General features: G+C 38.4%; 6 protein-coding genes across 9 annotated transcripts; 2 read left to right on the forward strand and 4 right to left on the reverse strand.

Moving 5' to 3' along the window:
• The first annotated feature begins 232 nt into the window (after positions 1–232).
• On the forward strand, positions 233–9827 carry LOC110997658 (calmodulin). Of its 2 annotated transcripts, none has more exons than XM_022265907.2 (4): positions 233–504; positions 2416–2590; positions 8168–8410; positions 8910–9827. In XM_022265907.2, exons 1-4 carry the CDS (start codon positions 502–504, stop codon positions 8936–8938), a joined length of 450 nt encoding a protein of 149 aa, XP_022121599.1. In that variant the 5' UTR covers positions 233–501; the 3' UTR covers positions 8939–9827. The 2 variants fall into 2 exon arrangements, with proteins under 2 accessions (XP_022121599.1, XP_022121598.1); XM_022265906.2 differs by lacking the exon at positions 233–504 and adding an exon at positions 2185–2306.
• Positions 9828–9836: 9 nt separating this feature from the next.
• On the reverse strand, positions 9837–14982 carry LOC110997657 (cytosol aminopeptidase). The gene is made up of 13 exons (XM_022265903.2): positions 14638–14982; positions 14424–14533; positions 14052–14187; positions 13843–13970; positions 13603–13774; positions 13318–13523; positions 13145–13250; positions 12852–12959; positions 12670–12775; positions 12446–12595; positions 10200–10273; positions 10037–10136; positions 9837–9969 (listed from the first exon to the last, which is right to left on the reverse strand). Exons 1-13 carry the CDS (start codon positions 14803–14805, stop codon positions 9896–9898), a joined length of 1638 nt encoding a protein of 545 aa, XP_022121595.2. The 5' UTR covers positions 14806–14982; the 3' UTR covers positions 9837–9895.
• A 15-nt stretch (positions 14983–14997) lies between these two features.
• Positions 14998–16492, reverse strand: LOC110997695 (alpha-ketoglutarate-dependent dioxygenase alkB homolog 6). The gene is made up of 2 exons (XM_022265962.2): positions 16116–16492; positions 14998–15678 (listed from the first exon to the last, which is right to left on the reverse strand). The coding sequence occupies exons 1-2, from the start codon at positions 16155–16157 to the stop codon at positions 15040–15042; spliced, it is 681 nt and encodes a 226-aa protein (XP_022121654.2). The 5' UTR covers positions 16158–16492; the 3' UTR covers positions 14998–15039.
• A 139-nt stretch (positions 16493–16631) lies between these two features.
• LOC110997694 (ubiquitin domain-containing protein 2) lies at positions 16632–20486 on the forward strand. Its single transcript, XM_022265961.2, has 5 exons — positions 16632–16826; positions 16906–17186; positions 17497–17694; positions 17785–17941; positions 18628–20486. Exons 1-4 carry the CDS (start codon positions 16745–16747, stop codon positions 17929–17931), a joined length of 708 nt encoding a protein of 235 aa, XP_022121653.1. The 5' UTR covers positions 16632–16744; the 3' UTR covers positions 17932–17941; positions 18628–20486.
• A 73-nt stretch (positions 20487–20559) lies between these two features.
• LOC110997693 (cytochrome c oxidase assembly protein COX15 homolog) lies at positions 20560–23392 on the reverse strand. Of its 2 annotated transcripts, none has more exons than XM_022265960.2 (6): positions 23156–23392; positions 22930–23077; positions 22150–22282; positions 21701–21833; positions 21421–21607; positions 20560–21342 (listed from the first exon to the last, which is right to left on the reverse strand). In XM_022265960.2, exons 2-6 carry the CDS (start codon positions 23071–23073, stop codon positions 20671–20673), a joined length of 1269 nt encoding a protein of 422 aa, XP_022121652.2. In that variant the 5' UTR covers positions 23074–23077; positions 23156–23392; the 3' UTR covers positions 20560–20670. The 2 variants fall into 2 exon arrangements, with proteins under 2 accessions (XP_022121652.2, XP_022121651.2); XM_022265959.2 differs by having other exon boundaries at positions 23226–23391.
• A 1870-nt stretch (positions 23393–25262) lies between these two features.
• LOC110997661 (tubulin alpha chain-like) lies at positions 25263–27542 on the reverse strand. Of its 2 annotated transcripts, none has more exons than XM_022265914.2 (5): positions 27415–27542; positions 26673–26883; positions 26086–26558; positions 25655–26011; positions 25263–25524 (listed from the first exon to the last, which is right to left on the reverse strand). In XM_022265914.2, exons 2-5 carry the CDS (start codon positions 26779–26781, stop codon positions 25267–25269), a joined length of 1197 nt encoding a protein of 398 aa, XP_022121606.2. In that variant the 5' UTR covers positions 26782–26883; positions 27415–27542; the 3' UTR covers positions 25263–25266. The 2 variants fall into 2 exon arrangements, with proteins under 2 accessions (XP_022121606.2, XP_022121605.2); XM_022265913.2 differs by lacking the exon at positions 27415–27542 and adding an exon at positions 26957–27058.
• Between the last annotated feature and the right edge of the window lie 457 nt (positions 27543–27999).

Below are 27999 nucleotides of genomic sequence, written 5' to 3' on the forward strand. Positions count from 1 at the left end.
GTGGAGCGGGTGAGGCGAACCCGAACTGGGACAGCGCGCCTGGTTCGCGGTGCGGCCTGGCGCAGCGGCCGCGGCCGGCAGCCGGCAGCCTATTCGCGCGCGCGCCGCAGTGACGCATTGCAGGTATAGGACATCCAATCGGCGCGCGCCGCAACTCAGACACTCTATGCCACGGTAGCCGCCCGATATAAAACCGACTATCCTTTGCGGATCGGCTCTAATCCCTTGCTGTGCGTCCCGAGACATGGACTTGTATGTTCAAAGAGAACGACACGAAAAGTTATCTTGAACGAATAAGAGTTTGAACCGGTCATGATAGTGCGGAGATTCGATTGAACGATTACGAAAGATTCGCACGGCGCACGGTCGCGAGTTTCCCGGCGCGGCCGTTCGCGCGATAGAGGGCGGCAGTATTCGTTTACCCGTCGGTCTGTGTGGTCGCCTTACGGCATAGTCTGTGATTTTTTTAGTGTAGCTCCTGTTAATCCAAGTTAATCGACTATGGTGAGTGTCCTTTCTTCAAAAAAACTGCCGGAAGTGTTTTTATAAAAAATATACTACTAGTTTTAGGGTATATTTCGGAGCTTTGGTGAATCGGTGTTTATAGTGATGACGGCCTCCATTATTATTGTGATAGCCGTTTTTATACCGCATTGCGGAATGTCTACGTAGCTTCGAGACATGAAAAGGATATCAACAAAAGCGTTTGGGTATCATCTATCACAAGGAAGTGAAAATGGAATGAGAAAATTGATAATCGTTACCATAGCTCGTCAACTCCGTCGCCATAGTTAGGTGTAACCGACGTTGTGACGTTCAACTGGACTGGATTGAATTCAGAGAATGTAGCACGGCTTTTAGCCTTTAGGTAGCAAATATTTGAGAAAGTGTTTAACATGTTTTGCACGAATGTCGCGCCCCAGCGTCGATGATCGATCGCCGGGCGCTCCTGTCAATCGCCCGTTGACTCATCCCTCGCACAAATTGAATACGCAATTTAACTAAACTAGTTCCGTTACCTTTCTTGTCTTGTACTTATGGTGAAACTTTATCAAGTTAGTTTGGATTCCAATCAAACTAGATAAGTCTGATTTTACTTATAAGCAATTTTACAAAAGTAAACCTTTGATCTTGATTTGATGATTTTTAAAGTACTTAAAAAATTTGGTACTATATAGGCATGTATTTTCTGAAATTTCTTTCTTTTCACAAGACTTCAGTTCTTTATGAAATATACAGATTAGATAATATTTGTGATTCTTTATTAAACTTCTGCCTAGGAAGTTTTCAAGTTTTAACCAACTACTCAGTGAAGACTTAAGTTAGAGAAACCATAGAAATGCTTATATTAATACATATTTTTTTCTATGAAAGTTGTAGTTTAATACCACACTATATAATGGGAGACAGATCAAATGTTAGGCATTTTTTTTAAATAAACGTAATACATGTACAGTAAAAGGGCACAGGACATATATAACTAAATTTTGTAGGAAAAATATTAGTTTTTTAATATTAGTTTAGTAAGACATTTCTATTTTGTTCTATCTAGTTCTACTCTGATGTCATTTGTATTCAGGATTCCTATATTGTATATTACGAATGGGCAACAATTATTGTATCTCAAGAAACATGTATAGTTTACTAAATAGTTATTTTCAAAACTAAATCTAATTAAAAAATATTTCTTACATATTAGCATGTACTTATGTGAAGGCTGTCAGGCTTTCAATATATATCAAATGGATAACATTGTATATGATATACTGCATTATTCCTGACAATTTAAAAAATAAATTATTTGGAATAAAGGGTCCTTTCATAAAGACTTTGAATTTTTGTTGATTTTATAAATGTATTTAAAGTATCTTTAGAGCATGCATATCTTTTTGAATAAATGTTGTTGTCCTGTGGTTTGTTGGAAGGCTACAATTTAACTGATATTACTTGTAGATATTCTAAAAGGGTCTGTAAGCATAAAAAAGCTATATTATAGTCATGATAAAGTAAATGTTAGTTGATTGAATCCATTGTAATAATAAATATTAATATATATTTAATCAATAAGAATAATTGTAACAAGTTCCAATCTGTATGTGAGCACTTGAAACTTGTAAATTATCTAGTATTGTACAGCTATGATAATATTTATTGTAATGCAGTAAATGATATCACAAGTTATTATGTCTGCATTGTGACGTGGCTCTAATCAAATAGAAAATTATCTTATCTTTTGAAGACTAAGTAACTCATTAGCTTACAGTGTTTTGCAGGGTACAATACAATACACAATGGTTGTTACAGTGGTTTGTACCCATAATAGCAAATAAAAAATATTTTATTTAGTATAATAATAAAGTCATAAGGAACCAAGTAATAATTTCTTTAATCTAATAATATCTCTGCATGTTACAGGCGGATCAACTAACAGAAGAACAAATCGCTGAATTCAAAGAAGCGTTCTCACTATTTGACAAAGATGGTGATGGCACCATCACCACAAAAGAATTGGGCACTGTGATGCGATCACTAGGACAGAACCCCACAGAAGCAGAACTACAAGATATGATAAATGAAGTTGATGCTGATGGTGAGTCTCATCTTGCCCTCTATTTACCAATATTTTAAACAGATACAAAGACCAGAGATTCATTTTGAATGACATATTTTGACTTATAGCTTCTAATAAAGTAAGAATCCATTCTGATATTAATAATCGAATTGTTATCGGCTCACTTATCGATTACATTGCGGTACGTACCTGTGCTGTATTAACGCTAGTTTTCCCTATCTTTTATATTATATATTATAATATTATTATAATCTTAATAACGTGAGTGGTTACGATTACAACTAAATTATACCATTGGTTTATAATTATTAATAGACCCAATTATTTATTTTATAAAAAGAACCGCGTAGAATTGAAATCCATTTGATCAAGGCACAAGCAAGCGCCAAATGTTATAATTGAATAGCCGAAACTAAGCCGGGCCGTCGTCTCCGTGGCTAGAGATTCGCTTGCAAATCGCTTCTAATTGTACTTTTGTGTAAACGCTCGCCTAGAACTGCGTGTGCCAACAAAGTCTGAATTAGTGGCAAACAAAGCTCATCGGGTTTTTTCTCACATGCAAGTAAAAATCTATCGTTCTCAACTAATTTCAGTACTTGATAGATGCGTTGGCAAAAAGAAATGGTATATTATGATTGATTATGAATGTGTTGAACGATCGCAATGCGTAATTAACGGCGAAGAAATGACAGGATCGAACAGCTGGCAGCGTTCTCTTCACCCAGGGTGGGTGGGGCCAAAGGCGTTTACAATAATTACGCAATATCTATTACTCGAAACCAATGTCAAACATTTTCCAAATGTTTTATAATATATTATTTGCTTGAATTCTCAAAAATCAGTTTCTATTATAATGATGGCAAATGTAATTTTTACACAATTGTGTAAAAAATAACAAAAGAAACCTTTCTAATCTCAATAGATTTGTTACAGTTAAATATTTACGCAGCGATAATTAAATATTACTTTAGTACTTGATATCACATCTCTATCTAAACAGATATCAGTAGTAGGTACTTCGAGATGTTCCGCGTTCTTTTACAAGATAAATATTAATAAAGGGAGAGCTATATTATTACAAATCTTTACTTTTCCGATCCTCACTACTACGAATGTTATTCGAGTGTTACAATGTTCTCGTTGGTCGCGTCTAGACGTCCCTGATCTCGTCATCTCTTTACAATATTAATATGCGATTTAAGTATTATTAGCTTATGTACACACTCACCTGTCGAAAATCTTGGCGCATCTCTCAATAAATTAATATTGGCTAATGTGGATGTCTGGTTCGCCAAAGAAAATGCAGGCTAGTAAAACCTGTGTATGACGAGTATCGCTAGGGTTTTGGTTTGCGATATCTGCTCCAGAGGGTCTTTAAACTTCAACATTTGTAAATATTATACATTGTTGCGACTCAACTGACTTCCCATGGACTGAGCCAATTTATTCCCACATTTTAATGTAAATATTTCCGTTGAAATAACCTTGGGTTGCATTTATGAAAATGGAGCGAACAAATGTGAGAACCGGCAGATGTGCGTATCCAAAGCGATCCTTTTATTTGTTATTGTAAACCGGTGCTGCCGTGAGAGCTGTTTCCTACTCATTAACATGACAATTGCAGTTTTATTGAGATCGTGTAACATAATATCTTCATTGAAACACGACAACTATTATATCTGCTCTTGCCCAGCAGATTAGTGTGGTGGTCAACAGGAAGGCGTTTCTGATAAACTTTATCCCGTCATTTTCCTGTTTTGACTTAATCGCTCGTTGATAACAGATCCAGAATTTAGTACTAACGATGTGTTTTTTCCATACGTTAATAACTATTATTTTCTGACGCTGTGTCCGGTTGTATTTGTTTTAGTTAAATTTATAATTTACTAATTAAACAGTATATTTATAACATATTCAACAATAAAGTGAACCTAACGTAGGCAACGCGAAAGGATGCGTTTTTAATTTCCCCATAAGAAAAATTAATAAAGTACATTTTTTTCCCTATACTGGTTTGAGAAGAGAGACAAAAAACACGCAATAAATCGTTTACTCGAGAGATTGCAAAATTTGAAGTCGATGTACGATACTAGGAAGTGCATTGGTCCAGTTACCCGTACTTAAATACCTTTACGATTGCCTTTTTATCAAGTATTTACATTTAGTAAGCTTTCTCTCTGTATTCAATCAGATCAAGTCAGTCAGTGCAACAAAACGTTACTTTACAATTTACACTTGTTATGCCACCGCTTGGTTACCTATGGGGCCATTGCTTTACAGTTCGGCCCCTCTATCCTTAAAATATAAAATGGGTAATTAAAATGATGATGTCACTACGATAAAGAGTCGTTCACATGTCCGAGTGAGACAGTCGAGCGCTTTGCACTCCTCCGATTCTATTTGTGGAACAATACCGGAAAATTAAACGGAAAATCAGCTTGAATGTCCAGCACCACGCACATGAAATTCACGTTAAATATGCATTGTTACTTAATGGCGTGTCTTTCATAAAGTCACCCAAATATTGGAGATACGACTGCTCGCCTGAATACAGCGAATTGCGGAATACGTACTCATATATTTAAATAGATTTTAAAGTGTCTCGAGTAAATACCAACTATATCCATTACTTGTTGAGCGGAGAGCCGCCAATTAATAATTACGTTAAGATCGATTTGTATCTCGCGTCTCGCTCGACCCATTCACCCTCGCCACAATAGCTCTTTATTGATCTGCTTAGTGACCCGTAGGTGTTGTACCCGTAGTGACAGGAATTCTCAAGCCGAATATGGACTCATGCCACTTTTCCGCAACTTTATTATGCTCAGTATATATAGTCTAGACTGTTCTAGTCACCATGAAGTGTAGTTTTAATAACGAGGAACGAACCGCACAACATTACAATAAGGTGTAAATCGGATTAACGGGTCAAAGAAGCCGCCCCGTATCGATCTAGCCGGTCTCTACTCCATCGATGGCAGTTGTTATCTACTTTAATATAGTAATGACCTTAAATATTTCATATTATGTCCCCCACTATCGTAGTAAACGTGGGGTAAAATGATTAGTATTTGTCATGTCAGTAACCGTATAAATCGATAGGAAAAGTAATAGATGTTTTGTTGGCTCGTCGCCAGTCGTATCGAGCCGCTGAAGTCTCGCCAGGAGCGCAGCGTCTAAATAACTGACCCATTGTTGTCCTAATTGCTCGCTCGACGTATGCCCTTTCTTTTCTTCATGGGACGTATTTTTTAGTAAAAATGCGATGGTTTAGGGCAATCTGGGCCAACCGTACTGTTGTCCTCTTATCTTATTGTATCGTGATGAAACTAAACTGAAACTGGTGAAATTTGCAAGTGAATTTGCATATCTTGTTGGCGATGGGCCAGCGGCGGTCACGACAGGCCGTCCGCTAGGAGCAACGCCCCAACAGCTACATGACTGCAAATATCCACTAAGCGGCCGGTGAGTACGCGCTGGCGCCCAATACAGCTATTTACATTTTTTGCATTGTTTTTTTTTTGTGTCATATGATCTTAGTAATGCTATATCGAACGTAGCCAGAACATTAGCTAGCATGATATGGTGTTTTCTCGGTTATTACGCACTCTGTAAAGTATGCGTATTTATCGCAAAGCCTCCGCCTCTGACGCCATTTTGAATCACGCGTCCTTGTCAGGCTTCTTCGATTGCCGCGTTGTTATCGAACATTCACTGATTACTCACCAAGGCCCCTCGCACTGATTACTTATAATTACTTGAAATCCTCTTCGTCGTTATAATATCCGCATAACCGTTATTCAAAGATAGCAACGCCATTGTTGTAAATACTCGACACAAGGTCCTTCATGGCATGGACTAGATGTTAGTCATGATGCTGCGCTGACGTAATTCTACTTGAATAGGCAGAACAGCATATACTAAACACTATATTTTTTTATCAATATATCACACTTAGTTTTGTTCTTACATCATGTATCGATCAGTTTTAAATTCTCAAGTGTTCAAGTCAATTTAGTCCTATATACGATATTATTAGTATGATACGATCAATGCAGGAAGTATTCGATTTCTCAATCGAACCTTTATATAAACAAATATGTGACGCGCAAGGAAGTCATTTTAATATATGATAAAAGTCAAAGAAGTATGCTTAAAAAATTACGTTCGTCGTGGGTCGAGTTCAAGGCAATGAAATATGCTGCCTTTTGTTCCGTGAACAATACGCAGTCGGAAAATGGCTCATAAAAATACTATTAAATTCTAGTCGCCGGTATAAATAGAGAGAGATCCACAAAGTCAATTTATATCATTATACTTACGAAATAAGTTTGATCGTAGGCTCTAGAATTGTTTGTGACAAACGAAATGACAGTTTATCATTGTAGTTTAGGGAAATGACGGCAGATGCCCCTTTACTGACAGATCGTTAGGAATGCTTTCTGCATTCTCGATCACGTGCCTGTTATAAATAGCATTTCGCGCCCCGTAAAGGTTACCACACAATTATCACCTCCAAACTTAACTCGTACTTGTTATTTATTTGAAGTCTGAAGAAATACAAATAATATAATTTCTTTAGCTAAAACTACTACTAAAACTTCGATTTCGTGTTCTAAATCAAGATGATCCGTGGGATATAATATCAAGAGGTGCATCGAGAGAGACCTGATTCTTGGTGGCTTAGTTTCATATAAATTAATAAAACACCCTTGGATTAGTGGCATAATTGTTTCTACAACATGCTATGATTTCCACGTTGATTATCAAAAACTAAGTTTAAATACGACCTTGAGCTTCGTAACGAGACCTTGCTAACTTTAATGTTACTCTGATCTCGGACAGGCCATGGTCACAAAGTTATAATTCTAAATTACGTTACCGCTAATAGTAGGTAAGCCATATCCACTATCTCGTTTACATTTTCTTAAAATAAATTATTCCTTTCAAATATTACGTTCATAAGTACAGGTTTGTGGTACCTTGTACCTTTATGAATACCCTGAATAGTTTTTTTAGCCTCAAAATACACGACGTGCATCTTCGTGTTCGTCATGAATAATAGATTCGATTCTCGTGACTTTAGCCATACTTGTAAACAGATATTGTTTTCATGCGTGTATTTTGAGTTAGTGACGTCATCTCAATTACCTGGACGTTTCTAGCTGGGACAGAACCCCACCGACACGACGCGTACTCGCGTTGAAATGTATTTTTTTTGCTTTAATAGATTTCCTAGTCGGAGAATCAATGTTTTCGTTATTTTATTATAACCGTGGTTTCAGTGATTCACATCGTCGCTTAAGTTCAATCAGAACTTATTTAATTATGATGCAACACATTTAAAGACTTCAGAATTTTATTTTATTTACACTTAAAACAGTTCTTAATACGCACCGAAATCAACTTGACAGCAAAACAAGTACTTAAATTGAATTCTCATTTCATTGAGCCTTGTTTAATAACGGTTAAGTGTGCACCTCTCAAACCTGATACGCACTTGTTAGATCCTAAAATCCACATCTAATATGAGGATAACTAAACTAAAGCCTAAACGTTGCTCAGTGACACTAATCGGCCATTCTCGCATTCCAGGTAATGGAACGATAGACTTTCCCGAATTCTTGACGATGATGGCGCGGAAGATGAAGGACACGGACAGCGAGGAGGAGATCCGCGAAGCGTTCCGCGTCTTCGACAAGGACGGCAACGGGTTCATCTCGGCCGCCGAGCTGCGCCACGTCATGACCAACCTCGGCGAGAAGCTCACCGACGAGGAGGTCGACGAGATGATCCGCGAGGCGGACATCGACGGCGACGGACAGGTCAATTACGAAGGTGCGCGCTCCACTCTCTCGGACCACGTCTCTAATCCGAACGACGACCGACAGAGATTTGTCTGTTTGCAGACTTCCGTGCGCTCGCGCAAATGATTTTCGCGCGCGGCGAAGGCGGCCGCTAGAGCCTCTTGTCGTTTCCGTCCGTCGCCAACGGCAAGGGGCTCGCCGTGATCTCTCTTTCAGCCCGGGGCCTGCTCCGCGGCGCCCTCGCCGATCAAGGGTTTGCTGCTCGTTTTAACTGTTCCTACGTCCTAGTCTCTTCGATTTCTCTCGTTCAGACTTCAGAGTGCATCGCATCTTTCCTCCTCTCGATGTGCCCCGTAGCCCCCTAGCCCCCTAGCCCCCTAGCCCCCTTCCTTCCTTCGGGCGGATGATTGTTGTGTCGCCGCATGTCGACCCGTCCCCCCCGGAAGAAATAACCGCCCCGACGAGCAGCAAACGGCATCTCCGGGCCCCGCCCCTGCCAAACCTATTAACGTGTGTTCTCTCTTTTTCAGAATTCGTCACCATGATGACGTCGAAGTGAGCCGGCGGCTAGTGTGTGTGTAAAAGAATAAAAATACACTTTTGTTTCATGACACACAATATTAACATCGTATTGGACCTGCATTTCTCTAGTGTTTGCGATAAATTAAATATTGTCATCGTTTCAGTTCAATGGTTTAAATGGTTTAAAGGTATAATTGTATAGCGGCGAGGACTAGACTTAAAGTATTCCGTTAATTTAACTATGCTAAGGAGACTTTCGTGTGGGTGTGTGCGTGCCTCCGTGTTGCGTCGCGGCCTATGCGCAGGCGGCGCCAGCGTCCGCACCTTTTAATGTATTTTTAGTATGAGATATTAAGTCGGGCGTCGGCCGGTCCTCGCCGGCGGATCCTTTGCCTTCACTCTTGCGTCTTGAGACTCGTTTTTGTATTTATTCATAAATTGTGTTGTAGTCCAAATTAATTAATTAATTATGTAAGTCATTATGATCGATAGCGTTAAAAGATGTATTCTGCGTCGACTCGGCGGCGCTTCCCGCATAAGTGTAATTAATAATAATTATCTCGTAATTGTAAATTGACTAGTTTCACTATTCATCTCTCGCATCTGTGTAAAGTCGTCGTATTTACTGTATTTATAAAGAGGTCAAAGTTTACTCGAAGCTTAATAATCGTTAATCTAAAATAAATAGTGGAACTAGAAGTCGTTTCGATTCCTCCGCGTGAGCGGGGCGAAGGCCCGGCCGCCGCCCGGTCGCTTCGGAAGATGTAAATGTCTCGATAAATATTATATTTCTATTGTTGAACTAAATAATTGTATCGGAATTTGACGAGTCCACTCTGTTATTGAATTACATTTGATTCATTCTGTTATTCAATTTTACAAAAGACATACTGAAATAAATGTTTCTTCATTTTTAGGTCAATAAGCATTCGTGTTTTATTCGTCTCCCATCTGAGTTTTATTTATTTATTTATTAAAACGCTTGCGATTCCCACTAAGGCCTCGGCCGAGCTCCTCCTCGGGCCGCCAGGTTCGTCAGGAAGGCGGCCAGAGTGCGGGTGGGCCGACCTGAACAGATAACGCACCATTTTAAATACGCTCTCGAATTTGACAAGTCGTTCATTAAATGTGTCACCTGTCATCCGCGACGGTTCCAAGTAAGGTGGCGCGCGCGCATGAGCCAACTTGCTCACGCCCGTGATGTCCAGGTGCATCCAATCGGTACAAATGAAATTCTAAACAAAATTATTTTTATAAAACTTGTCTTGCCATATTTTTTCGGTGTGATAAGAGTGTACCTTGAGAAAAGCTGCGCCGACGCAAGGCGAAGCCGTGCACGATCCGCGGTTTCTGAGGTCCACTGCGGGATCCGCTGCAATTATCATTTTCCGTATTTATAAGGCATACTAACAATATGCATGACATACGCAGACACACTCTAAAGATGTTCGTGATGTGTTTTTTTTTAACTTAACCAAAGCAAAGGAAATTTACAAATACAACAGAAGGTTTTGGAGGTTGCCTGCAGTACAAGTAAAATCCAAAACAATTTGAATATATTAAAAACAGTTAAGTTTTTTCAATGCAACTCACTTTATCGTGCTTGAGTGCAGTTTGGCCAATTTTATATATTTTACGGGTAAAATTGTATACAGTACTTTTATAACATGAACTACGCAATCATTATGATATTATACTTGCATAAATTGTGACAGCCTGAGAAAGAAACATTCATTTTGTCTGTTTACTGATATACCATTTTCGTGGAATGCGCTTGCCTCGTATCATTGATATTAAGTAATTATTTTATATAATTATGACTAGGATCAAAATATTAAATTAAGTTTGTTGAATCCCTGTCCTCTTAGCACGAAGATTTTTTTATTGATCGTGAGGGAACGGCATTGACATTTTGTATGTGTATGAAAGTATGACATTTGACCATACAATGCATTTCAGAACCCACTTGACAAGACAGCAAAACCATATTGGACTTAATTTGCAAAATAAAATCAGTCTGGCATGTTTGTTGAGTATGTGATGATTTTGAGTCATATTTATACCCTCATCGGTTGCAACATTTGTGAACAGAGGCAAAAGCGAGTGGGTATAACTTATAGACCCATTAAACTTCGGACACAAATGACTCCAATATTCAGAATAAAATTTCGCCTGGTACCTGATACCTGAATAGTAGAATAATACCTGAACTAGATTTAAAAATCATTGTTGTTCAATCAAAGTCAAATTCATTTATTCATATAGGTAACTGTAAAAGTAAAATTAGTAAATGTAAAATTAAATGAATCTAACTTTACATTTACTGCCAGTTCTCTAATCAAGGGCGTAGAACGGAAGAGAAGAACTGGCAATAAACTCTCCGCCACTCTTTTTAATCGCCAAGTTTCTTTTACACAATGTTTGTAAAGAGCTGCAACCACTACACCATGTTCCATATGACATATTGAGTAATAAAGAATAAAAAAATAAACACAAAGATTTGTCCTCTATCAGCAGGAGGATGGTGAATGAGGAGCACGCACATACATACTTGTGAGAACAACACGCAAATACGTAGTATAAGCAACTAAATATATCACCGCATACACGAATTCAAGTACGACCAGTCACCACAAGTAGCACCCGTTCACGAGCGATGATTCGGTCATTAACTCTTGAGTAATTGCTCAATGGAATGATTAAGGGTAACTAATGGTCTTAAGCATGTTCAGTCTATAAAATCACAAGCATAAATATTTTGCCGGTTATAACTCCTATTATTTCGATCGATATGGAATGAGGCTATAGTGCGACCTATTGAAAATGGAGATACCTACTACTAACTAGTTAACACTAAAGCGGTAAAGGACCATCGCCCTATAAGTATTCCTAGACTCTCGAAAGTTTTGGAAAAAATTGTTAACTTAATATTGGACAAAAGTTTAACGGCACAGGACTCAATCTGGAATTTTTGGATTATACGTGTAATTTGGATAAAATTAATCTTTGTTCTCTTGGAAAAACTTTGGATTTCTGAGAAGACGGTGAGATGATTTGCTAGTTTTTTAATAGAACGTAGATGGTAAAGGTACCAAGGGAAGACGGTCAAGTGTTATATTCTTGTTGTAGCGTTTGTTACCTGTCAAGACGTGTGCCCCAAGGATCAATTCTTCTATCTGCAGTATTTCGAATTATAAGTATCATATTTGGGCTGATGTCATCCTACTTTCTATTTCATTCGCGCCTGAGGCCGCTTTCAGGAAAATTGTCTTGAACCGAACCGAAAGTGGTAGTGAAAACCGTTTAATTTTAAATCGAAGTAAGACAATTCCTGATGGGAACACCTTATATTAGGTATCAATACATAATACGTTGGCCATTAATAGCTTAGTTATAACTAGCGTCAATAAGGCCAAAAATTTAGGTGTTTTATTTGATGAGGATACGATTTCCAATCGTTTTTACAAGCTAAGACTTGTATAGAAGTTATATTATATTCTGAATTTGTACATTGCTAACGACTGCAATAACGGTTCACGTATACCTTGGATGTCTCGCCCGTAGTAGGCCCAGAGCGGCAGCCTCCAAGGGCGATCTCCTGTCTCTACGCCGGCGTCTCGGAGGCTGCTCCAAGCCGAGTCGTTGTTGCTGAAGCACCCGAAGGCGCCGCCTCCCGTCGCCAGGGCTACGCCCTCTGAAAAGTACTATACTCGTTACTAGTTAGTTCAGGTATGAAAACGTGACTTCGCCGAGATGTGTAGCACTGACGTGTGAGAGCGGCCACGTCCAAGACCAGGGCAGGCTTGAGCAGGGTCTGTCCGTACACCAACGCGTCTGCCAGCAAAAGGCGACCCTCCATGTCCGTGTCCTCGACCTGAAACCAGAGCCGTTTCAGACTACAGAGATTTAGAGCGCGATTACTAAACGTCTCATTCGTATACGAGGCCTACCTGCACGCGAGTCCCGTTGAGGGCCGTGACAACGTCGCCCACTTTCAAGCATTGCCCGCTCACCATATTCTCGCACAAAGGAATTATTGCGCTCACGTTTATCCCCGCCTGCACCCACCCACGAGCGTACGATGGCACGATGGCGGGAGAACCAACCGGGAACACAAGTTCAAATGAATGTTGAATGAACTTAACTAATACTGTAGGTACTGTAATATTGAATGCTTCTAACTAAACTGATACAGAGAACAAAAGAACTCATGGCATATTTAGATTCTATTTAAAAACGTTACCTTAGCTATAGCTATTGCCCGCAAAGCAGCCAGCACGACGGCGGCTCCCGACATGCACCCGCGACCCTCGGACATCTGCGTCCGAGTCTTCAGGCACAAGCCACCGCTACGAACGGTTTAATTCGGTTGGTGGTTGTCAAAAATAACGAGAAACGGTCGATTCGGGGCGGTACCTGTCGAAAGTGACGCCGGTAGCGGCGAGCAGCACGGGCGGGCCGTGAGTGTCGGGCTCGGGCCGGTAATGGCACTCCAGCAACAAAGGCGGCTCGCAGGAGCCCCGGGCCACGCTCAGGAACGTCTCCATGCGCTGAGCCTCCGCCCACTTACGCTCACGCACCGATACCTGCACGCCCAGCGGACACAGCACGTCCAGCGCCTCCTACACATATATATATTACCGTTTTCCACAAGGGAACGCTTCCCGCACCCGCGCGCGGCCTTTCTAGACGAAACCATACCTGCGCCAGGCCGGCGGGCGTCATGACGTTTGCGGGCACATCGCAAAGGTAACGCGCCCAGTTCTGCGACTCACCCAGCACCACGCCCGATGACCACTCTCCCCGCTCGCCGCCCAATGCAGACAGGCGAACCTCGCTTTTCCGGTCCACTGTAGACTTGAACTCTTGGAAACTGAAAGTTAAAGTCGTCGCTAGAGCGGGCTGACGTCATAATTTGCTCGTCAGTTCGTGGATACTAACGTCCAAGAGGCGAGATGAGCGGCCTCCGCGGCGGCGCGCGGGTATCCCGCAACATCAACGGCGATGTCGATCACTCCACGGGAACGCAGACACGACACACCCGCGCCCACGCCCACACGTACGTTCTCCTGCGTGTGCACACCGCGTTTTAGTCGTCCGATTCCAACTTCGAACACATGTTAGGGTCGAAATTGATATCATAGTGTTACCTTGGCCTCGTCCAGGCCTTCTTGTGGGTCATGAGGAGGATCACGTGGTCCGAGAGAGGCGAGCGCCACGGAACCTCCGTCCGCCACCACGTCGGTTACCACGAATGATTTGCCCAGCCTCAGCTCGCACGATAACCTAAAATGTTATAAAACCATGACTACAAATGAAATTAAATCCTACGCTACTCGGAAATCGCGCTGTGCACTCTACACTTATGTGAAGGTGAAGGAAGGTTTCTTTGATATGTTACAGGCTCTTGTTTCGTTAGAGATGTGTTTTGTTGATAGTAAAACATGGTTAGTCATTTAACTTTAGTGTGAACCGTAGATAACCCAATAGATAAGACATTTAAAGACAAGAATAATTCTAACTCATCCAAGTATTTGCACAGCTTTCCCCCACTCTTCTGATTGATTTCCTCAGCAGCAGGTGTTAAAGAGAATTTGTCACCTTCTTCATACACCCCAAGCACCATGCCCTTCTGGAATGTGATACCAGAAAAATATGTTTTGAATGGAGTTCTAATTAACAACAAATCTTTTCTATATATCAATAGGTATACCAATATCAAAACAAATAACCTACCCTGGATGGTGGTCCAGAAGCAGAGGTCTTATTTGTTTTTAACTTATCTTCATTTTTATTACAAGCTGATGCTTCTAATGTTCCACTATAACTTCTCAAAACTGTTCTACCAAAATTTGCCTCAATACACAATAATCTTACACTCAAAAATAATTTTGTAAAGGCCATTATAAAACAACAATTCTAAATAAATATATAAAAGGCCAACTAGATTGTGGGTAAAAATTTGAAAGTAGAAATAATACATAAGTTTAAAATTCAAAATTTTATTACCATTACATTTTTGAAAAAATTGTAGAAGTATGTTATTCAGATTTCATTGGAACATAATATATGAAGGTTACAAAAAATTTCAACAACTTTAGTAGTTATAAATTTATTACTTTCATATCTTTCACATTTCTATTGTTTTCCAATATTAATCTTAAATCTAGTTGTTTTTGGAACATGTCTTATTGTCAATGATATCCTAGTTTCTCGTATAATTTTCTTTTCTTTGTAATATTTACTAGAACACATATTTAAATTTAATATTGAGTCAGTAATTATATCTTCATGAATATCTTCTATGCCATGCAAATAATGGCTAAACAATTTATCTTGTAGAATCAATAAACTTCTGGGCTCTAAAAGAAATGAAAATTTTGGTTTTAAAATGTTTGAATGATTAGAAATTGGTTCATAAAAATTCAAAATAGTATGTGAGGCTAGAGATATTGTAGTGATTGTTGGGTAAAATAAAAATCCATCAAGGTGGGGCAAGATGCCTTGTCCTGGAGTATATTCATTTACCAATATATGATTAGGCTTATTTCCATTCATTACATTTAATTTGTCGATTTTTAGAAGGTAATTGTTAAGCCACATTGGAATATTTTCAGCAATCATGCCTTTGTTATGGGGGATTCCACCCCAATTTTGTAGTCTTCTATTTGACAGTTGTGTCCACTTTGGCTTCGGAACACCATATACATTACTTAAAATATTTTTCTCTTCTGCCTCTGTTATGAAATCTGATACATAGTATGCAGTTGCATCAACCTAAAATCAAATATCGATAAGTTATTTGAGGCATTATTATTTATTTAAAATAAATTTTATAAAATTACAAACAAATATACTGAGAATATAGCCAAAGATGGAATACATAGATGATACATACATTTAACAGCAAAAATATTTAAAAAAGGGAACAAACAAACAAAAATTATTTAATACATTTGACTAATTGTGATTTAATTTATTTAACTAAGCCTAAAAGTGTGTGTACGTGATGGTGTGTATGTGGGGTGTGCTCATGATGTGTGATTTTGCGCTATGGATATTCTTAATACATTTTTTAACAACATTCCGCGATAACCTAAACAAGTCAAGGCCCAAATAGTGGTCATTGTATGTCCGGGCAGCACGATACAAAACTGAGTTTTTAGCATAATTATAAATAGCATAATATATATTAAGTTATTAAATTTACGTACTCCTTGTATTCGGTGGCCTAATAAAAAGGTAGTATCGTGCATCGCAATTTTAGAGGTCTTTTGATCGAAACGGGTAGTCTAAAAATTTTTGAATCAAATCCGGGGTTTATACTATATACACTCGTTAAGGTATAATAATAATAAATATGTAAACACAGGTAACTTGTTAGAATTGTTTTTAGTTATAAACAAAGTTTAGCTACGAAAGAATAAACTTTCAATAATTTATAAACGTATGAAAGTATATACACAGTCACAGATTGGGTATATTTCTTTATTCTTATGTTTATATATTTAAAGCCTGAAGTCTTAACTCTGAAGGTTGTATTTTGTAATGACTAATGAGACATCAAAACAAGCCACCATGTTAATTATGAAAGATTTGACGTTGATCAATGAACGAATCTAAAATTGTTCGTTAATTTTTCGCTTTTTGAGAGTTTTGAGACATTTGACCAATATGTATAAGATTAAGTTATACTCTATGTTTATTAGTCTTGACACATTGAGATTGTCATGAAAGTACTATTCAACATTGAGATGATCGAGATTCGGGCCGATAGTGTTTTAATATGCTAAAATGTGTTTGTAAATGTTATTGAAACTGTTCATAAGAGAATGTGATAACAATGGGTGGATGTATTGGAATAACAAGAACCAGAAGTGGTGCGATAGAAGAATCTTCAGGAACAGTATCTCGACCTAACTCTGGTCCGTGATAAAAGTTGTCGCCGTGGAATCGATGTTGTTGTTTGATTTCGAATCTTATTTATTAAAATCATTGTTTTAGGTGGTTTAAGAAAGAATCAATCGTTGTGCCATGAGACAATCAGGTGGAAATCGGATGTGCCATTGACAGAAGGTCAATTAAGGAGCAAACGCGATGAATTCTGGGACACTGCCCCGGCCTTTGAAGGTCGGAAAGAGATTTGGGATGCATTACGCGCAGCTGCCGTCGCTGCAGAGGCCATGGACTTTCAACTTGCACAGGCAATCTTAGATGGTGCCAGTGTTTCAGTTCCAAATGGATATCTTACAGAGTGCTATGACGAGTGGGGAACTAGATATCAGGTATGTTTTAAGGCATTTACGATTAAAATTATTCTATTTCCATATCCCACAGCAATATTTTTTGCCAGTTTTAAAATTTATTGGTTTGTTTGTTTAATTTACAAGATACAATTTTATCTGTTGTATTAGTATGTAAAGTAAATCATATATTTTTGTTTAATAAAATTTATTCCTTCCATTTGGACTTTTTTAGATTTCCTTAACTTGTCAAATCCTAATAAATTTTCTATACTTTTGGGTATATTTGTCTCCTTGGTACTGTAGTTTTTTTTTATTATTATATATTTAAACTTATTGTCATCACTTTCAGGTACCAATATACTGTCTGTCAGCCCCAATTAATATGGTAAAAGAAGCAAGCGGTCGAGATTCCCCTGCTGATTGCTCTGAACCTGTGGAAGCAGGATCTGAGATGGCTCTAAGGTTACGGCTATCGACTACCTGTAAGGACTTGATCTTGTCAGTTGGCTCCAAGCACACCATTGCACACTGCAAGGCTAAATTACATGTATGAACCTTATTAAATTTAAAAAAAAACTTATTTACCTACCACATTTATTACAAAATAACTAACTCAAATATATTATGCTATTTACAGGCTCAAGAAGCAGTAGAGGTATGGCGACAACGTTGGTTCTATGGTGGCAAGTTGCTTGGTGACCGTCTGCTGGTGGAGGAAGCGAAAATCACAGCTGGTTATGTTGTACAGGTTATTGTCAGCACTGACCCACATCCGCCTAGTTAGTTGCCTGCAGGTACATGTTGCTCTTATTATATTACTCATCAGATTAACCTAGTCCAACAAGTCGGCAAACATTGATCTATTGGTCATTTTGCTGGATAAACATAGTTAAGAGAGTGGGGAGGTAAGGGAAGTTCCTTACAGTCGAGGCTCCTTTGGATTCATAATATAATTGATGCGTGCATGTAGATGATTACTTTATCAACCAAGAAGAGTGGGGATTGCAGAAATTTAGTTGGATTTCTTTAAGACCAATATCAAAAGACACAGGACTTTTGTAGATGGTCTAGTTAATTTAGCAATACTTCTTTTGATGTGAACAAAAAGAATGGATGGGGATTCTGATGGTAAAAGCCATTCTTTTGTTGGGCCAATCAGATGTAAGTGCTAATGGGCAGCAGATCCTGTGGTACATTCTAAATGTAAACTATGTGTTCGGATATACAATGCAGCATTAATGTTAAATTATCAGTGTTGGAACATGAGTGAAGACATTAAAGGGAAAAACGGAAGTATCTACTTTATGACTTTATAAATATATGTCATGTGTCGCGACCCGAACGTGGACTCACTCATCTCAATAATTGTTTCGCCATTTCATGTTACTGAAATTTGGTTTACTTAAGCATAATATTTCTTTCTTTAGATGATATAGCCTGTAGTGAAAATCTCACCTTTTATCGATAACTTAATTTTCAGAGACATAACGGATATGAAGATCACGCAAGTACCGCAAACCTTCTCAGAGACATACATATACCTACGCATATAACTGTATTATAATGAGTATATTAATCTAGTAAATTTGGCATTCCGATCATTAGATGACTGTGCATCGGATCACGAGAGGAGACATCTCGATAAATTATTATTTTTGTATTATTCATCTAATGATTAGGAACATGTGTACATATAAATAAATATTATATAAATTACATAAGACGAAATAGGTTTTGGTAAAACTCTCGGCGTATGGTTTATACTTTTTTATGCGAACCGGGCGGGCGGTATGTGTCAATATATACGCAGAGCACGACATTTCACTATTTTGTTGTTTTTAAGTCGGTTATATTTCGGAACACCCGCACAACCTGTACATAAAGATATAATTTTGTCATTTATTCGATAGGAGACGCTTCTAAGAAATCGAATCGTCCGAGTCTCGTGTACTCGAAAGTCCCTATTTACTCATTGTGTATATCGAAATATAAATATATGTTCGTTAATTTAAAGCATAGTTTAGTATCCGATGCGATGCTAAACGAAATGGTGCAAGGCTAGGGTTGCAATGTGTAAAAAGTACTTAGACAAGGCGCACGCCTTCAATGGCCGAATGCTCATAAGCTCCAGAATTTGAGTAATTGTGCGAGTACGCTTTATTGAGTTCAGCCAAAAGCGGCACAAGGGGGACCATTTTAACGTTCACTGCCGAGTCGGCACGAGCCGCCAAATAAAGAAGTAGCTGCCGTACGCATGCTATTGGTTCGATATTTTTTATTTGTCCCGTTCCTGTCTCATGTCGATTTAATTATTAATGACTTCGCTTTTATATGAATATTTCTAATATTTGAATCGGCTAATGAAAGCCGAACGTTGCTACATGAGAGGCGTAAACAATTTTTGAAATGTTGTGTGCCGATCTTACTTGGGGCATTAATCAGGGAGCGAGGTGGGTATTTCTAGATCTCAATAGTAACTACATTGTTCTTCTCGTCTGTTCGAGATTTGTGGTACGGTGCTATCGTGTAGCGTGCGATATAATAGATATGGACGATTGTGAATGATTTTTATCCCATTTTTTAGCTTTTATAACGTTTGCTAAAGATCTCTAAGAGAATTTCATAACACGTTCCTACGTCATTTCTCTCTCACACGGTGTAATTGACGAAAGTTAAGAGTTTTTAAATAGTTGCTCACGTATTCATAGATTAATTTCAATACGAACGTGTCCGAAACTATTTTTTCAAATGCTATTATATTTGCTATGCTATGCTATTTCCGATCGCTTTCAATTTATTTACGATTAACGGTTTTTAACTTGAAAGATGAGCCAATTCTTTATTAAATCCACGCAACCTAGAGATGCAATATTGGTTTCGGCCACGATATATGTATTTGCCATTGTTCTTTGTCACTAATGAGATACGGGTATCGAAAACTTAGGCGAGTCTTGTTTTATTGTTTTCTGAATTATGAAAATTATTCTCCTTCACATGGAAAACGAGCACCGTTTGGTTCGGATGGTTTTTCGTTTAAGAATTCCGAAACGAGTGCCATAACGACTCGCGAATTCAGATCGACGGCCTAATTTGTCCGGTTCCAATCTGTTTCGTGCCCACGGCGGTCCCCTGCGGGCCCCCACCGGTGACCCTGACTTCGGTCGAAGCGCACATTCTAGTTATGTACATTTTCTATTTTATTATTCGCTTTTGGGTTACATCAGCCGCGTTTTTCTATTTTTACAGGATTACATCGCGGCTGATCTCATCCAAATGTGTTATTGTAGAAATCTAGTTTGTAACAAATTAACATATATTATTAAAATCTAATGATCTGAACATTTGTATTATTTCTTACAAACAAACGAAAGGGAGTGGTGCAGAGATGATGCAATTTACAAAAAAATGGCGCTCAGTTTTGGTAGCAATTTAATTAGGAAATCGTACCTACTCCAGTATCGCGACCGCATTTAGTCATTCGGACGACCGAATGCTCATCTCGCGAGACGTTCTCTTCGGAGATCTACTTGGGGATGTACTTGAGCAGTTTGATCTCGTGCGTGAGCCACACGGCCAGCGACAGCAGCAGCAGCGAGCCCGACTGATGCGAGGCGGCCAAGGGCGTCGGCACGTAGTGCAGCAGCGTCATCACACCCAGCGTGGCCTGCAACCAGGCGGCGGCGGCGACCGCGCCGGCCAGCCTCGACGCCGCCGGAGACAGCGGCGCCCGACGCGCCAGCAGCCCCACCGCCGTGGCCGCCAGCAGCGTGCTCACGCCCAGCACGCGGTGGTCCAGCTGCACCGTGCTAGGGTTCTCGGTGAAGTTGCGCAGGCGCGGCGTCAGCTGCCACGCGTCGTCGGGCACCCAGCGGTCGCCCATCTTCGGGAACGAGTTGTACACGAGCCCCGCGTCCAGCCCCGCCACGAAGGCGCCCGAGAGGGCCGTCACGAAGGCCATCGCTTTGACGAAGTGCGCGGCGACGGTCACCCGCGCCAGCTCGCCCACTCGGCGGGCGACCGCGAGCGAGGGCGCGGGGCGCAGCACGCGCAGGGCTCCGCTCAACAGCCCCGCGTACAGTAAGAAGGCCAGCCCCAAATGCGACGCCAGCCGGTACTGCGACACGCGCGGCACGTCCGAGGGGCCCTGGAACCGGTCCTCGAGGCCGGATTTCACCATGTACCACCCCATCAGACCCTGACGGTCGAAATAAACGGATACCGAGGGCGAGATCAAAGAGGGCTAATAGATGTTTAGATAGATCTGCGAACCGACCTGAGCCCCGACGAGCGCGCAGTACGCGGCCACCCTGATCTTCATGGGCCCGTCGAGTCGGCCCCGCAGCCAGAAGAAGGCGGCCGGAAGGAACACGGCGGCTCCGATGGCGCGGCCCCAAGTGCGGTGCGCGAATTCCATCCACCAGATCCATTTGAACTCGGACAGGCTCATGTTCATGTTCTTACTGGAATAGATGTGTGTTGTAATTTTGTCAATGATTGTGAGCCGAGTCCTGTTTCTAACATGACATGATAATGTGACTAGGAATTACACTAACTATTTATATTCAGGAAATTGTTGATAGGTTTCAAATTCACGCTGCCATTCTTCTTCAGTTCTGGGCAACTTCTCCCCTAAGAGCTTCCATGTTACCATCGATAGACCCGACTCTGTCAATCTAGTGACCCCACCTAAAAGTAGAAATAAAACCAAAACCAAATTTTTAAACAGATTTATTTGTTCTCATGCCCTATTAGCTCAAACTTATGTATTTGTTTAAAACTTGTTTAAATCTACCACCATTTTACATTTTGTTTAATTGATTTTCACTGAAAAATTCTATATTTCAATACGTAACATGATGTGTCTTCTACAGTGAAAAATACAATGTTCTGGTTATACAATTGTTTAACCAGAAGTTTCACTTAGTGCCATTAGTAGTAGTTACAATGACATTTACAACATAATAGATACAATAGAGGAGAACGAAATATCCACTGGCCATACCTAACACTACCGCTGTAAACACCATCCCACTGCACCCAAGTAACCAATAGCCCACTGCTTTAGGGGTGTTCTGTTTTGGTGATGTATTGCAAAACCTGGCCAAAACACCATTTTGTTTAACTATATCACTAATCTGTAAATAAATTGAAAGATTTACAAACTTCATAAAGAAATTTATGATAATATTATCAACATTAAACAGATACAGGACACATATCTGCTTTATCAATAAATGGTCTATGCCAATAGAATGTCAACAATATTTGTTTCAAATTAGCACACCATTTATAAAACTGATCCTACATAAGCTCTATATAAATGTATAGATATTGAATTATATCTCTTTATTACTTTATTTTATATTTCTTCAGAATAGGCCATATACTTTAAAGAGGCATCAAAGTTGTTAAGCTAACTGAAAATTTTGATATAAAAATTTAAAGTTCATGGATGTACAAACTGGAACTACCTACTTAATAAAATAAATGCATAATGCAATACATAAACTAATGGTGCTACAACTCTTGATCCTGTCTACAATTTCTGGGTGTGGTTTCAAAATAAGATCTAAGGTTTTTAGGAGTGGTTTTTTGTGACTGACTACCCCATGATGTTACTGCTAGCTTTCCCTAAGCCAAGGAAGCGATGACTTGCTTGACATTATGTCTAAAAGATACATCGTTTTGGGATCCCAAATTCTGCAATTTGAAACTTATACAGGTAATGGTCTTAGGGTGGAGAAAAGAAGGGTGATTTTTTAAAATAATGGTTATGTAATACCTTAAAACTTTTATTGACATTGTATTGTGTCTGTGTCATTAATTGTCTGGAGGTGGTTATTCCATGTTTTTTGGTGGATGACAACAAAGTACTTGGTACTCTTAGATACTGTGAACACCGACATGATTGCGCCAATTTAATCATTCTTCTGTAATAGGTAAAAATCTTAATTATGTTTATATAGCATAAGAATATCTAATAAAGCCCAATTTTAAATAATACTTTCTTATTTATTCACAGCTTGAAGTTGCAACATTGAACACATGATTGCATGTATTTTAGTTATTATAACTTACATTGAAAAATTAAGAGGAATTGTTTTGTTAATAAATTACTTTTCTTCCTCTCTCTAGTTTCAATTCAATTAATAAAAGTAAGAATTTTCGTTTAGTTAGAATATTTGCCTTTTTATTAATTGTCTTAAAAATAGTAGTGTAACTTGTGTTGTTAACTGTCAAGATTACATTTTTTTTTAATTTATCCCTAATGGGAAAGGCAAAAGACTTTAGTTCATACAGCCAAGTCTTATTTTATGTCAAGATTACAGTAACAGATGACTATTTGCTACAGTCTTCAGTCCACAGATACTGGTTAATAACTTAGAGAGTATAGTAATATAGTATATAGTATAGCAGCTATAAGAGTAACTATAATACTAAATAGTTTTAATTCCAAAATTGAGGTTAAATTTGAGATGCTCTTTAATTTTAGACCCAATATAAATAAACATGTTTATATATAAATATGTTTATGGTTGGTAAAATCGTTGTTTGTTATTATAAATTCAGTTGTATTTTTTTTTTTAGGATTCATTTGTTATCAATTACCAAATGCAATAGGATTATCATTACCTTACCTGAACTAACGTAAGAATAATAACTACTTAAAATAAAATCTACACAGTAGGTACACTGTACATAGTATATTAAGTTCCTGCGATTGTGACTTGTGATTATTATTATTTACTTAAAAATTATCATTTAAGTGTATTTGTTTAGTACTGGAATGGTTGGTAGAGAGGTGCATGCTTCGTTGCCTTGAAGGCACTGTACCTCAAATCAAACCTATACGTGTGTTTTCCTTAGGGTATGATAAATCTTTTCGTCAGGCGTGTCCATGAACGTAAAAAAAATTTTCAAGAAATAAAAAGTAATGTGTATAAAATATAGCTTAAAGCGTTATGGATAAAATACCTTACCGACTAACAAGAGAATGTTTACAAAAATATATATGTAAGTATATAAGAAAGTTCTTTAAGGTTCTCTTGCACGACAGTCCTCCTGTACAGCTTGCCTTTGTAGCACAAAGGCCTCCTCCAGCTTTTTCCAGTGCTTCCTATCACTGGCAAGTCTTTGCCACAGAGAACCGGTAGCTTTTATAAAGTCATCAGCCCACCGCGCATATGGTCTTCCTCTCCTTCGCTTGGTATTGTAGCAAGGTGACCATTGGGTCACTTTTTTCGACCATGTTGTAATGTAGTAACGTAACACAAAACTACTGTTAATAAATAATAATTATCACGTGAAAAACTTGACGTTTGTCTTCGTATTTAAAAGCGTGGTACGTCATAGGAACTGGTGCGACGTCCCGTTTTGGCTTAAAACTTTAAATTGAACATTTGAAATTTAAAAGCCCATACTTAATTGAATTAAAATAACTAATTTGTAACAAATTTATAGATACTTATAAAATCTTGGTCCTTATAACTACATTACGCTCCTCGGATGCATTGATGGATGCAGCTGACTCTCTTACGTCTTTCTACATAAACACTTCTTAACCATATACTTTGCATCTGTTAAATCGTGACGTTTATAATTATATTATTATTGAACCTAGCATTAATTGGGATTCTTAAAATTGTAATTGTGTTAGTCTGCATTAATACTTATTCTAATTCTGTCAATTGAATATTGCTTCTTCCATTTTTCTTACTAAAAAAGTTGCTTGGAAAAGATCGCATCTTAGAGCCGCCCGTAGTCTCCTTAATAATTTATGTCATCTGATTGTAATGTACTATTAATGCAATAGGATTAATAAATTATAAAAATAAACATTTAAAAAAGGACGCTATTTATCAGCACCAAACTGCTGCAAATGTGCGTAAATTTCATACACTAGAAAAATGTGATCAATTTTAATAGGTTTTGTTTTAAACCTGTAAATATTACCAAATTATTAAAATATAACACGAAGCCTTTTATTTACCTTTAATAGAAAAATCGAGCGCACTACAAAATGTACCTATTACAAAAATAAAAACAAAAGTAGAATATCTGTAGAAATAAGTATAACGGTAAATAAGATTAACAATTAGTGTAAATATATTGTTTACTTTTATGTTTCCATTTCCCTGTAATCATTAGATAAAGCCTTGATATTATAAAGAGCATTTGTAAATTCTGCTTCTTCTAATCCTTCTCCAACGTAATGATGTACAAATGCCCGTTTGGCGTACATCAAAGAGAACTTTCGGCATAAATGTTCCCAAGCTATTCGGATCGCGGATGTGTTTGAAACCATGGTGACAGCTCTTTGTAATACTGCTAAATCACCGCCGGGGACAGTTATTGGTGGTCGACTGTTTACACCAATCTGTAATAGAATTTATTGAAGTGAATTTAAACATCATTAAGGATATTAAAATCAATATAAACTGAACTTATACAATAATTTTAAACAAATAAATAACAACAAACTACATCAGCTGATAGAGCTCAGTTACCTTAAATCCTGTCGGTGACCAAGAGACAAATTTAATGGATCTCGTGCTTTTGATTTGGTTAATTGCAAAATTTATGTCATTCGGATTCACGTCTCCCCGGAATAACAGACAACATGACATGTAGTTGCCCTTCGTGGGATCGCACTTTACCATTTGGTTGGCCGGCTCAAAGCAAGACATCATCAACTGTTGCGTACTCATAGTCTCATGTTGTCCTCTCGTCGGTGGTACAAATGGAGCGAAGGTCACCAAAGGAAAATGGATTCTAGGATAAGGAATCAGGTTTGTTCGAAATTCCACGAGTTCCACGTTTAATGAGCCTTCGAACCTTAGAGACGCTGTCATACATGATATTACCTACGAAATAATAAAAACATATTTTTTTTACGTTTTCCTTTACATTAGTAATTTTAGTAGTAAGTCGTATATACCTGAGCGATTAATCTATTTAAATTTGTATAAGTCGGTCGAGGTACTTCTAAAGATCTAGCTAGAATGTCGTACAAGGCTTCGTTGTCGAAGATAAAGCAGACATCTTCTGTGTTCATACAAGCGTGAGACGTCAATATTGCGTTGTACGGCTCTACAATAACTGGTGACATTCTTGGGGCAGGATAAATAGCAAATTCTATTTTAGATAGCTTTCCGTATTCTCTAGCAATGTTTTCCAAAAGAAGTGCTGTGAATCCAGATCCAGTACCTCCTCCAAAAGAGCGGAACACTATAAATCCTTGAAGATGACTGCAATCTTCAGCAGCTATTCGTATTCGATCGAGTGCAACATTAATCATCTCGCGTCCCACTCCGAAATACCCGCGAGCGAAATTGCTAGCCGCGTCTTCTTTGCCCGTTAGCAGAGACTTAGAATTAAATAGATGTCTGTAGGTTCCATTTCGTATTTCGTCTGTAAATAAACCAGCTATGTTTATAAAATTATTATTTCGTTAATTATATTTACATTCCATATAATATGATCTTATTATTTCAGACAATTGATTAAGGTTTTGAATGTACCCACCAATTGGAGTTGGTTCTAAATCAATCATTACTACACGCGGCACCACTTTTCCTCCTGCTGTGTTACTAAAAAAGGAAGCGCAGCTATGTTCGTTTTCGCCAAATAACATGATGCCATCGGGCCTAATGCCATGTTCCAAGCAATACAGTTCCCAACAGGCGTTTGCTACTTGAACTCCCGATTGTCCTATATGGATGTGTATAACTTCTTTCTAGAGGGCAGAATGTAGATATTTTTATCAAAATCTTAGATTATTATGCCTTTTTTGCGTTTTAATTACTTACTATTGTCATTTTAGGGTAACATAACTGAAAATTTGTATTAAATTTTTTGCGAAAACTTCTAAAATTTACCTTACATTATTATGTAAACAAAAGATCTTTTTGAAATTTAATATGATATGTATGCTTCAAATTGACAAACATATAGCCACATAGATATAAAAAAAATGTTAATGGAAAAGGTTAATAAGAATAATAGTAGGGAAAAGATAGTGATGGCGGTGAAGTAAACTTTCTTTCGAAATAAATATTTTTTTATATTAGCCTAATGGTAGTCATGTTTATTAAAATAAACTTAAAAAAACGGGTGTCTAAAAAAATTTTTGTTGTATTGTCGATTTCAGGTAATTAAATAAATTGTGTTTGGCATCTTATCAATCCCACATCCTCAAAGACATGCAGGATCAGCTGCCAACCTATGATCGGACCGACATGGGTTCCTTAAAGAAAAAAGGGCTCACCAATTCTTAAGACCGGCAACGCTCTTGTGAGCCTTCTGACATAGTGAGTTTCAATGGATATTAACAGCAGATGAGCCTCCTGCCTGTTGGCCTCCAGTTACAAAGAAAAACGTCGTCTGAACGGTGTAGGAGAGCACTATCCTCCATAAAAATGGAATCTTCCTGAAGAGCAGTCATTGCGAGTTGAGCATATTATGGTAGATTGACAGTGTAATCTATAGAAGACTTATAGGTAGGTAGCTAACGGCGATGGTCCAGACTTAAGAATTGAGATTTAACGAGTAAATCATCGTTCATAATTCACATTCAATAAATTGTAGTAGGTTCGAACCACAAGGGCTGAAACTTCCTTTAACGTTCAATATAGACGTTCCATCTTAAGGAGGCTATGATTGAACATCAGTTCAGATTTAACATCATTTCCCAAGACTATAACGTTACACAGATATCTTTCAACGATAATTCCGTCATCGGCAAAACCGAAGATACCTTGATTTTAGCATGTCGTGCATTAGAAGTCGCAGAAAGAGCAGATCTTTGAGGTACACTGGCATGGACAAGCTTGTAAGCGCTCCTTTAAGAAAT

This window comes from Pieris rapae, chromosome 3 (genome assembly GCF_905147795.1).
Source record: "Pieris rapae chromosome 3, ilPieRapa1.1, whole genome shotgun sequence".
In the NCBI taxonomy this organism is placed as follows: Eukaryota; Metazoa; Arthropoda; class Insecta; order Lepidoptera; family Pieridae; genus Pieris; species Pieris rapae.

Excerpts from the sequence above, each read along its gene's own strand:
- LOC110997658 (XM_022265906.2), top strand. Across the intron at positions 2,591-8,167 it reads AAATGAAGTTGATGCTGATG|GTAATGGAACGATAGACTTT; the intron begins GTGAGTCTCATC and ends CTCGCATTCCAG. Across the intron at positions 8,411-8,909 it reads CGGACAGGTCAATTACGAAG|AATTCGTCACCATGATGACG; the intron begins GTGCGCGCTCCA and ends TCTCTTTTTCAG.
- LOC110997657 (XM_022265903.2), bottom strand. The coding sequence starts at position 14,805 with ATGGCCTTTACAAAATTATTTTTGAGTGTAAGATTATTGTGTATTGAG. Across the intron at positions 13,971-14,051 it reads AAGGCCTGGACGAGGCCAAG|GAGAACGTACGTGTGGGCGT; the intron begins GTAACACTATGA and ends GTGCACACGCAG. Across the intron at positions 10,137-10,199 it reads TCGGCGCAGCTTTTCTCAAG|AATTTCATTTGTACCGATTG; the intron begins GTACACTCTTAT and ends AATTTTGTTTAG.
- LOC110997695 (XM_022265962.2), bottom strand. The coding sequence starts at position 16,157 with ATGCACGATACTACCTTTTTATTAGGCCACCGAATACAAGGA. Across the intron at positions 15,679-16,115 it reads TAGGCCACCGAATACAAGGA|GTTGATGCAACTGCATACTA; the intron begins GTACGTAAATTT and ends ATTTGATTTTAG.
- LOC110997694 (XM_022265961.2), top strand. The coding sequence starts at position 16,745 with ATGGGTGGATGTATTGGAATAACAAGAACCAGAAGTGGTGCGATAGAA. Across the intron at positions 16,827-16,905 it reads AGTATCTCGACCTAACTCTG|GTGGTTTAAGAAAGAATCAA; the intron begins GTCCGTGATAAA and ends TCATTGTTTTAG. Across the intron at positions 17,695-17,784 it reads ACTGCAAGGCTAAATTACAT|GCTCAAGAAGCAGTAGAGGT; the intron begins GTATGAACCTTA and ends TGCTATTTACAG.
- LOC110997693 (XM_022265960.2), bottom strand. The coding sequence starts at position 23,073 with ATGATTAAATTGGCGCAATCATGTCGGTGTTCACAGTATCTAAGAGTA. Across the intron at positions 22,283-22,929 it reads ATGTCAATAAAAGTTTTAAG|ATTAGTGATATAGTTAAACA; the intron begins GTATTACATAAC and ends ATTTATTTACAG. Across the intron at positions 21,608-21,700 it reads CAATTTCCTGAATATAAATA|TAAGAACATGAACATGAGCC; the intron begins GTTAGTGTAATT and ends CATCTATTCCAG.
- LOC110997661 (XM_022265913.2), bottom strand. Across the intron at positions 26,559-26,672 it reads TTTAGAACCAACTCCAATTG|ACGAAATACGAAATGGAACC; the intron begins GTGGGTACATTC and ends GTTTATTTACAG. Across the intron at positions 26,012-26,085 it reads TAAATAGATTAATCGCTCAG|GTAATATCATGTATGACAGC; the intron begins GTATATACGACT and ends ATTATTTCGTAG.